We start from the raw sequence: 11203 nt of genomic DNA on the forward strand, positions 1-11203 counted from the left end.
GTGAGGTAAAAAAACGACACCACAATACGTATTGAGAATAGGAGACAATCTGCTTGAATAAGAAGCACATATGTAAATCTCCAGAAGATGCCTTGAGCGACCACTTAAGTTTAGAAGCTTGAGAAGACAATTGGCTGCAGTCATTGTGGAAATCTCTCGGAGACCAAGTGAAGGTCAGGAGTCCAGGAGTCAGTGGATGTTATATCTCATGGAGATCACTGACCAGTCCATTGCAGCCAATCACAACAAGTAACTGTGCAGGGAGCTAGCCACAACTTGTTGTTGTGCAGGTTACTAGATTGATGAACATTATATCCAGATGGGATCACTGAACGGTTCAATCATCAAGGGGTTAGTCACTCGCGGGTAGCTTGGGCAGGGTTAGTCACAGCAGTTGGCTGTGCAGGTTGTTAGTCACAGCGGAGGATCGTGCAGTTGTAATCATGATTTGGTTGTGGTGGATTAAGACCTCTGTTGAGAGGCATATCACCTGAAGAAGGTGGATTGGAGGTAGCCTTATTCTGAAGGTGAACCAGGATAAAAATAAATGTGTTCTTTACTTTCTGTACTATTCATTTAACTTTTCAAGACGTGCAAGCATAATTAGAACTGTACTGAGTAAGTCAGAAGTTCTGATAATACATAAGAAGTTTAAATGAACATCTCATCTATTATGCAACTCAATTCCAAGCATGCTTCCGCAACATAAAATCATATCCAGAAGATGAGATTCAAAGAAGAAAGAAAAGAAGTTATAAGAAAGGGAATTTTAATCTGATAAAGAACACAATTCAATCCCCCTCTCTTGTGTTTTTCTCCACCTTCACTCGTTACTCGCGCGCATTTTCTATTGGCCAGTCAACTCTCATAAGTCTCTCTCCACGCGTGTGACAGCCCCATTGGCTGGTCAAAATGTCTGAACCTTTCTCTCCACTTTTCATTGGTCTGAGTGTGGCACAAAGGGACCCACGTGTTTGATTGTGTTGAAAACTCCATTTGCTTTCAATGTTTTAATATTTATTTTTTGCTAATCATTCCACTGATGACTAAAATAAATGGCGCAACTGGCTAAAGAGGTGGACCCATCACACAACAATCCTGGGTTTGAACTCTGGTTTTAACCTTTTTTATGAATATGTTTTCTTACAGATCCGGTGCATTCAAACTTTACGCGTTTATGGCATGCCTTCAATCTTAGCCGTTGGTTTCGTAGAAAGGCCTGATCGGAGGAACCAAAAGCATCGTTCCACTATACTCCTTCAAAAGTACCACACAGGATCCACGCCCATTGTTCCTCTCAATTTCATTATTTCTCTTTTTTTCTCTTTGTTGTTTGTTTGTTTGTTTTGTTTTTTCTTTGTTTGTTTAATTTAACTCATTAATTAACAACTAAACCACTAATTTAGATTAAAAATTAGGATTAGTTTTTTACTAAGATGATCTTTCTTTCTTAAATTTTAATTAACTAATTTTATTAAGGATTTAAGTTAATTTTAATTATAAAAAATCACAAAAGTAGTAAATTTTAGATTTAATTTCTCAATATAAAGTTTTAACTTTAAATTAATTAGATTAACTTAGATAAATAAATATCTAAGATAACCTAACACACTTCGCACACACCCACATTTTTGTTTGTATGCTTAGGAATGTATAGCAGGGAATTTAAAATCAATCGCTAACTAACCTTAATCCAAGATAAATAAATAACTGAACCTAACACACTTCGCACACACCCACCTTTAGAGTAATTCCCTCTTCTATTGCCTTCGATCATAACGTCCTAGTCCCTCAAGCATAGGGATACCTTAGCATATGCTGCCTATCGATTCAAAATCATCATCGGTCCTTCGGAATAAAAATCACAGTCCCTTCGAGTTTCCTACAATCTCATCCCTCGAGTTTCCACCGATTAATGATGATAGTCCCTTTGGATTGCTAAGGTATCCTTACATGTTTCCTTCACATCCAATGCATAGGACTTCCTACCCTCTTTATGGTATGGATAGCCACTATGACCATGCGATGACCCTTGATGTCCCGAATACTCCATTGTATAGGACTACATACCCTTATATGGTATGGATAGTACTATCGCTCAAGGATAGTCTTTAGACTAGGAAAGACCTTACGAACTTAGGGTAGGTAGCTCTTAAGTGCTTGCTCACAACAAATCAAATGCTTTTCACACCCTGTTTTTAACATTGTCTTTTCAGACATTCTTAAAAATAAAACTGTTTTTCTAAACACACACGACACCTTTCAAACATTTCAAACAAAGGTGAGCTAAGCAAATTAGAGCCCATGGATAACCATGGATACAAAGGGTGCTTACACCTTCCCTTTGTATAACCTACCCCCCGAACTCAAAATCTTTAAAAAGGTCTTTCTTGTTCTTTTTGCCTTTCCTAATTGGATAAAATAAAACTCGGTGGCGACTCTTGCTATCTGCACATATTAAAAAGTCAGTTCTCCCACCGTATTACATAAAGTAACATAATTAAAATAAAATAAAGAAATAATATATGTAAATCAAACTGAATATGTGATACATTTTCTTGTTATCACTTCACACGAGCATTGAGATCCATTTGCTCGATCTTTTGGCTGTCCGCCGGAGACACGCTTAAGGGAAATCGGCCGAAGTAGCCAGGCTCAGAGAAACAGGGGGACATCACAAACCCCCTCTTGATTATCTTCTAGGACAACATCAGCATCCCAGTCACGATGCCTCTTTCCCCGCTTGGTTTCAGTCGTGGTGGTTTCCTGGTCGAGGTTGACGACAGTGTGAGGAGAACCACTGTTGTTACCCGCCTGCTGCCTGATCCTAGTCATATTTTTATTCCTCGGCTTCTTGGTATCTTGCGCCAATTTGAGAAGTTTGTCGTTGGCCATAGGCACACTATCTGCAGAATAAAACAAACAAGTCAGCAAGAGACAAAATAAAAAATAACTACAAAACAAAGAAAAACTCTGAACGACTTAATAGAGCCCTAGCCTCCCCAACCGTCGTGCAAGCAAGAAGTGCCTTGGTATTTATGGCCCGCGCTTCCCAAACGGTCTCACCCTTCTCGTCAACCAATGAGTCTCCTACCCTCGTCACCCATCGGGCCAAGCTGAAACCTTATACATATTTGTATAGGGCAACATAAGTCGATGCATCCTGATCATCCAAGTCTTCGTCCTCTTAGGCATTGTCCTTGGGGTTTTTGAGGAAATGCGCTCTCCACCACCTAAAAGGGAACAATGATGTCAACTTGGTTTTAACCTAACCATGCTTGTCAAGGACCCTCCGACCATACTTGTTAGTGACGGAAACCATCCTCAAGACTGAATTATACGCTCTTTCACTCTCGGGACGGACGATGAAATACCTGTCTTTAAAATCCTTGACAGAATCCACAAACATCTTAAAAAGCCTACGGTCGGCATTTTAGAAAGAGACCCATCTATGTCGACCCCCGGCTGACTGCTGCTGAATCCAGAAACAACAAAAGAACAACGGCACCGTGGCCCCGACACGCAAATAATCGCACACGATCTAGAACGCCTGCATAAAATCAAAAGCGTTCGTATGAAAGTGAGAAGGCGTCGGGTTAAGGTTCGCCAACAGCGCAATTTGGATGCTGGAGAAGGGGAATCGAAATCCAAATTCCTTGAAGATATATTCGTACATGGAGAAGCGATCCCTGGGAAACGTAAAACATATCCGGTCGATAGAGAGCAGGAAACTGACGGCCCAATTCCGAGGGATACTTGGTTCCCTCTCTTCGATCAACCGAAAAGCACCAATTAAAGAGTCGGCATAACGTGAGGCTACTCCCCTCGATTCTTTAGCGACCTAGTCCAAAACCTGATCAATCACATAGTCAAACAATGGGATATCCTCCTCAGATTCAGACGAAAGAATTTCCTCCTCCTGGAGGGCCTGATTACCTACATGCAGAAGGAAATAAGTGAATTCGACGTCATATCAAATCCACCCTTCCACTGCAAGACAAGTGAAAGGGTAGAGCAGAAGGAAATTCGGGCCTTCGACTGTACCCTTAATTAGCCCCTCAAAGCATCGGTCGAACATGGGTACCCGATCCATAGACCTAACTTGTCAAATTCATGAACACCAAAAGAGACCTATCCTAACTAACGAGCGAGGGACGTAGGCCCCAGACAAAACCATTAATATCCTTGGATGTAAGATGCATCTCCCGGGAGAGACCCAAGCCAAAACATGAATATCCCTGGATCTAAGATGCATCTCCAGGGAGCAAGACAAATTTGCAGAAAGAAAGTAGAGGCTCCCCGAGAAATAACATGAATGTCATTAGGGGACCCTTAAATATTTCGACAACAACTAAATTCCTAAGTACTTTTTTACACGAACCATTTGGGGAGCACCCTCCCCGCACAAAATCCTCTACGAACCCCCAGAACCCCTTGAAGATTTTACCCTAGGTCATGACTAAAGGGATAAATCTATCGGGGATAAGCTTCCCCGGAACATCGAAAACACCCTAGGTACGAAAATATAACTGAATAGAGGAAGATCGTAGCAACGTACCCAATGGTTGCATTATAAAGAGGGATGAGCGTGCGTTGAATGTCGTTAGTTCTTGATTCAAAAGCAAAGAGGGAGCGGAAAAATCGCAAAGAGTCCGAAGGGGCGTTAAACCCCAAATGAGAGTTTTTCCCCCTTTTTATAGACTTATGCACGGAAGACCGTTTCACCCCAATATTTTCCTTCTTTATTTGAGCTATAAGTTATCAAAGACGTTTATTTCGTCGTTCAAAAAGGGAGGAAAAATAATAAAGAGTTTTCATGGTGAAGATTGGTTTATACGGTGAAAATGCAAAGAAATTCACAAGTCTTAGCTGGAAGGTGTTATGAGCTTGGTTCCCGCGCTACCAGGAATGTTTCGACGTTCCCTATAACTTTTGTATTTGTCTCAGAAACCAATTCTATATGGAAGAGGGTCGAATTAGCAAACTACTTGAGCTTTCATAATGAAAAATGGTGCTGAATGTAGGTTTTCGGGCCTTAGAAAATTCATTTCTCATGATCTGCCTGGCAGATTCACTCGGAATTTTAATTGAAGTTCCGTGCCATTATTCTCGATATTTCATATGTTTGGGCCGTCAACCCATTATGCACAAAAAATGCCCAACATTTTGAAGAGCATCGTGGTTTTTCAGTGAAAAGTGTGTTTTCAGGTATGTCGCGACAATTTGAAAATTCATAACTTCTTCGATTTTTGCCGTATGAAGTCCATTCCGGCGGTATTCTCTCAGAAATTTTGTTAGATTTGATTTTTCGTCACACGTGCTCAGTCGGATTTCGAACCGAAGGATGCGTTTTATCGAGTTCATCGAGCGGTACTCACAAAATTCTACACTAGCGCGCCAGATGAATTGGTGTTTCTCGTCATTCAAACGCACATAATTTCTTCACCGCTTATCGGATCGAGACAATTCTTGCGACTATGAGTCACAAATTTAGTCATCTTCAAGTTGACGATTGGTCCCATTTCTGAATTTCGAGCCGAGCCACATTTCCTTGAAAATGAGCCAAAAGGAGATAATTAAGGGCGTTTTTGACATTTCATCACTCACATTATATAAACTATTTTCCCTTTTTTTCTCTCATAACATCAATTCACCCAAAATTCTAAAAACACTTTCTCTCAATTCTCTTTCAATATTCTTGGATCAAAACTACAAAAACACACAAAAACTTCATCAATCTTCATCAATTCAAGATCAATTCTCAAGAACGAATGAAGATCAAAGTAAGAATCAAGATCCTTTCCTCCGATTGAAGTTTCAAGTGCATCTCTCCCTCTCCAAGGATCTTGCGCCCTACTCTCTCCCTCTCCTCTCTTGGATTTCGTTCGTGTTTGCGTCGTGTTCGCGTTCATGCTCATTCAATCTTAATCTCTTCGTTTGATCCGGTAAATTCACTACAAACTTTGCTAGATCATTGATTTTGTTGCTTGATTCGAAACTGATCATGATGATTTTTTATTGTGGATGATGGATCTATGATAATTGATGGTGATAATTGTGTGTTGATTAAATGATTCATGTTGATATGGTTTAATTGTTTGAATTTGAGACCTATTGGTGGATTGTTGTTGCTAATATGTGTATATTGCTTGTAATCAAAGAAAGCGCATGTTAAGTGTTTGATATTTTGTTCATGTGAGATATTTGTTCTTAATTTTGTGCACTAGTATGTGGTAATCGATTGTGGGTTGATGATTCATGATGCCTATGCTTAATTGAGTTAATTTGGGACTTCATAATGAATTGTTCTTGATGACATGATCACGATGCTTAAGATCTGAGGCTTGCATGATAATTGTTTGAATAAATGCTTAATTTTGCTTTTGAAGAACCAATTGATTTGTCAAAAGATGTTATCTAATCGGATTCTTAACTTTGCTATTTGTTATTGATGACCAAATGTGGATTTGTTGGGTTTTTCTCTTCATGCTCATGTTGCGACACCGACGTTTTGATTGCTTGCATGTCATTCGATGTTAATTTTCATGCATGAATTGAATCCTACATGTTGCACAATGTAAATGCTTTTGGCTCTTTAAATTGCGTGTTGTATTGTTCCTCGTATGATGGTCGTTTATGGCGGATCGCATTTTGGTTGCTTTCACGAAAAAGCTATTTTTGGCTGTTTGTGCTGAGTGGGTATGCTCAAGTCGACCCTATAGGTCGACGCATAGCCTCCTTGTGAAGCTTGGGTTTGCTCAGGTCGACTCCATAGGTTGACGCACAGCTTCTTTAGGTCGACACATGATCCCTTCAGGTCGACGCATAGAATTTATTGCCAGGCTCGGGTTTGCTCAGGCCGACTCTTCAGGTCGACGCATGCCCTGTTCAGGTCGACGCATGTTTTCTTCAGATCGATGCAGAGCTGTGTTTTTTGCTTGTTTTACTTCCTAACTTCAATCTTTCATATCTTTTTACTCGTAACACCGATTTGCATGTTCTCTATATTGTTGGAAAGCTTGTGAAACGTGCTATCTTGTGGGATGTTTGGCATTGATTGATTGTAGGTTATTCATGTTTATTTTCCCCTTGACATTTTTTGTTCATTTCATGTTTGCCTTAGTTATTCATTCTCTCTTAGACTATAGTATGATAACGCAATTCCGATTGCGATTGTTTTGTTATCTCTAACTTGTGTGCTTGTATGCAAGGCATGTTGAAAGGAGATTACCGATGATGCTTATTTCATTTGTGTTCCACTTTATTTGTGGGACACAAATTCATCTCCTTGTGTCGTATTCTCATTTTGGAGACACGTCTTTCACTTTATACCTGTTTGTCTAGATTTCTTGTTTCTCTTGCAGGTGTATTGTGATTATGCTTCATGTGTATGTTGACGCGTGACTTATTTTTACGACGTCAACCCTTGTTAATCGGTGTGATGACTATTTTCTATTGCCTTTGCTAGCTCGCTTATGGGATCTCTGGTTTTCTTTCTTATTTTGCTTTAATTTACAGATCATAATCTGTTTGGTATTGATCTCATTTCATTTTACCTTTTCTCGCAATTTAACAATTTCTTTCATTCCTAACATGAGAAGTAGAACTTAGGCATGCATTGAATCTGGCCAAGCCCTCGAAAGAGGCTCTCTTTTTGTTGGTGTGTTTATGTTTGTGCCTGCAGGAAGTCCTAACAAAGGCCATTGTAAGTACTCAAGAAGGAAAGCAGAAAGGGTTAGCAATCAACCCCCACAACTTTCAGTCCCCAAGTTGTTCTTATGCTCACTTTTTGCAAGTTTCGAACTCTAAACACGTGCCAAAGATCATCGAGTCAAAAGACCTGTACAAGGCAAGCGAGAAGGGTTTATTAGTCAAAACCCGCACTTTCCATAGCTCGCGTCGCTCGACATTGATGCTCGGTGAAAGCACGCACTGTTTTCCTTTTAGATCTGTGACAGCTTGGTTGCTGAGAGGGACTCGCTCCTCTTGTCTATGGTCTGATCTCTTTTTGCGCGAGGTCTAATGCTTGGTTGACTGAGGTGATCCGCTCCCCTTAGCTATGGCGGGGCCGCTTTTCTACTACTTGGCCTGCTCCAGTAGGTGTTTGCTTTACGAGCGGAGCTCGTTTGTGTGGTATTCTTGTTTGCATTCGCTTTTTCTTTGTAGGTTGCTAGCTTAGTTTAGTCTTGTTCCCTTTGTATGATAACATAGGTAGAAGGCTTTCCCCCTTTGCTTAGGTTTTCCGCATGCATTATTTAAAACACAAACCAAACTCTTCGATTTTCTTTTCTTAAGAGCTTGCTATTTCCACTCCATTCCCAAGCGTGAGACTCCAAAGGTCAAGCAGCGGAGTGTGAATGTAACTCATTCACCTAAAAAACACAAAATAAACAAAAACTAGTTAGCCGAGTTGTGGTACCTTTGATTCCTCAAAAAGGATATGTAGGCAGCGGGTTAGGGCCCGTGCGACTATAACTCTTTCTTTTCCCTACATTTTGCATGCATTTTAATCCAGATTAGGCGTAGATTTGTTTCACACCCATAGTTTTAGACTCAAGAGTGGATACCATCGAGTACGAGGGGTGCTAACACCTTCTCCTCGTGTAACCGGGTCCCTTACCCTCTTCTCTGGTCGGGAGACCGTTGTTTTGTTTCGTGGTTTGCTGGCATTCCTTTCCTTTTCAGGATAAATTTGTTAGTGGCGACTCTGTTGATTTTTGCGGTAGAAAACATGCGTCGACCTGAAGAAAACATGCGTCGACCTGAACAGGGCATGCGTCGACCTGAAGAGTCGGCCTGAGCAAACCCGAGCCTGTTTATCTTTGGGTGTTTTTATTGCTTTGCATATTTACCTGTTTGCATTGCATTCTATCTACGCTTTTACTTTTCTGCATCATATTTTGGACTGTCTGGATTCCTATCAGTTGGGTGGGTGTTTCAAGAGATAAAAGACCAAATACCCAGGTCATGAGTGATACCTTAGGAATTAGGACTAGAGTGGCCGTGACAGACAGAAGGCGTGTGCCTGATTGATTTGATCACCTATCCACGGGCATAGCTTGGTGGAATGAGGCATTATCGTATGATAGCACCTACATTCGATCCTCTGCTAGCTTTTTGACCTACCTTGGCCTAGATTTACCCATGAGTGGGGCGAGAATCATTCATTTCTTAACAGGTACATTTATGATGACTTCGGTTCTTGTTCGAGGGTTATCGTGGTTCTTTTTCGAGGGTTACTTTGGTTCTTGTTCGAGGGTTACCTTAGTTCTTGTTAGAGTGGTTTCACTTCTGTGATGGTGACCATGGTTCTGATTCTACTGATTATGTCCCGTGATCTACGGGGTGTTTCAAAATTGGTGCCGAACCTTTGAACCTTGGTCGTGTAACTTTGAGGAAATCCAGACATGTCTAGTGGGAGACATCAAAAGTCCCACCACCTTGCATCATTGCATATTTACTTTCCAAAAAATGATGTAAAAAAAAATATATAATAACAACAAGCATTTGCATGTCATGTCTTTCAGGGTCATTCAAGAGTTCATTCAAGCTAAAAGATGGACGCCTTTGCCAATACCGTCAAAGAACTCACGAGACGCACCAGTTCTTACAAGGTTCCAGTTATCGATGTTTTTGGGTTGATAAGTTTGAGTTCTCGCCTGAAAGGGGAGGTTCTACGTGATTTCAATCATGATTATGGCAGCTTGCTTTCCATCCTCCACACGTCTTTTGATCCAATGGCTTTGATTACGTTGTTCTAGTTTTATGACCCACAATTGCGGAGGTTTACATTTCGGGATTATCAACTAGTTCCAACACTTGAGGAATACTCTTACATCCTCAACATCTGAATTACTGATGATGTGCCTTTCACTCAGGTTCCTAAGGTTGTGAGGTTTGAAAAGATAGTCGAAGCTCTTCATTTGGGTATAAAAGAAGTGAAAAGTAATTGGAAGTCAACTGGTACTATTCCCGGTCTCTACCTTTGTTTTCTAATTAGTAAGGCTGAAGAGTCGGCTAAGAAAGAACATTGGGATGATTTCATTCGTTTTCTTGTTGCTATGATTTATGGTATTATGCGATTTCCATCTAAGGAGAACTTTGTGAGTTTATCAGCTATTTGTGTTTTCATGAACAAGAATCTTGTGCCAACATTGCTTGCGGACACTTATGTGTCTATGCACTCTAGGCATGGAAAGGGGGGATACATATGGAAAGGGGGGATACATTGTTGGCTCTTGTCTCCCTTTGTTGTATCAGTGATTTATGTTGCATTTTCCAGTGAAAGGGCCATTCGTGCTCAAGAAAGGTTCTCTCCAGTGAAAGGCTTGTTAATCTTACTTCTTTTGACATCAGGTGGAATTATTGTGTGGGGAAGGTTTGGAACATCATTACTAGTTGCGGTCAATACTCCAATGTCCCTCTCGTGGGAACTAGAGGTTGTATTAATTACAATCCTATGCTCGCTTACCGCCAATTGGGATATGCGATGGAAGTTCCTCCGAAAGATGTAGAAATGGTTGAATCGGTGTACTTTGCTGAAGGGGAAGATCTTATTGAGCTGGAGAAGATAGGATCTGCTTGGACAAAAGTTCATAAGAAAGATCAAACCTCTTTAAGTAAAAAGTTTCCTATTTCTATGGGTCCTTATAGGGATTGGATCAAGGAAAGAATTAAATATTTGTTGTTGCCGTTTGCAAAGTCAGATCCATTGTATGAACATCCTCCTGTTCTCTTGTCTGATATAGTTCCTGCAGAGCTCTACACTCAAGCCAAGGCGGACAACATCAAACTTCAAGCGAAAGATAGGGAAGTGGATTTGGAGAATTATTTTCAAGACCAAGAAAAGGGCGAGTTGGCTCGTTAGCTCAAGCAAGCACAAGGTGAAAGCTCGGACATGACACGTGCTCAAAGGCGCTCTTATGACTTAATGGAGGAAAGCTTGTATCGGAAGCAACAAGAGTGTTTGAAGTTACAAAGGTCCGAAAGCAATGGTAAAAGGAAGATTCGAGATTTCGAAAAGCAATTTTTATAAGAAAAGGCCAAGTCAGCTCAACTTGAGGAAAAGCTTGCAAGACTCCGAGCCCAACGGAGATGATTTTCTTGATCCGATTGGGCATTTCTGATTTGTTTGTTTTTTTGATCTACCGACCACCTCTAGGATTGTGGGATGGGGTTGTTCTTTGATGTATTAAACCTCATG

The 11203-nt window shown here is 40.7% G+C and overlaps 1 protein-coding gene across 1 annotated transcript; it reads left to right on the plus strand.

Moving 5' to 3' along the window:
* Positions 1-9557: 9557 nt before the first annotated feature.
* On the plus strand, positions 9558-10867 carry LOC131643018 (uncharacterized). Its single transcript, XM_058913167.1, has 3 exons — positions 9558-9671; positions 9879-10309; positions 10357-10867. The coding sequence occupies exons 1-3, from the start codon at positions 9558-9560 to the stop codon at positions 10865-10867; spliced, it is 1056 nt and encodes a 351-aa protein (XP_058769150.1).
* The last annotated feature ends 336 nt before the right edge of the window (positions 10868-11203 follow it).

The sequence above is a fragment of the Vicia villosa genome, unplaced genomic scaffold (assembly GCF_029867415.1).
Source record: "Vicia villosa cultivar HV-30 ecotype Madison, WI unplaced genomic scaffold, Vvil1.0 ctg.006586F_1_1, whole genome shotgun sequence".
NCBI lineage: Eukaryota > Viridiplantae > Streptophyta > Magnoliopsida > Fabales > Fabaceae > Vicia > Vicia villosa.

Bases quoted from the DNA above. Each gene is read 5' to 3' on its own strand.
- LOC131643018 (XM_058913167.1), top strand. From the start codon at position 9,558: ATGGACGCCTTTGCCAATACCGTCAAAGAACTCACGAGACGCACCAGT. The intron at 9,672-9,878 runs GTTCTACGTGAT...CCTTTCACTCAG, and splicing joins GTTCTCGCCTGAAAGGGGAG to GTTCCTAAGGTTGTGAGGTT. The intron at 10,310-10,356 runs GTTCTCTCCAGT...TTTTGACATCAG, and splicing joins GCCATTCGTGCTCAAGAAAG to GTGGAATTATTGTGTGGGGA.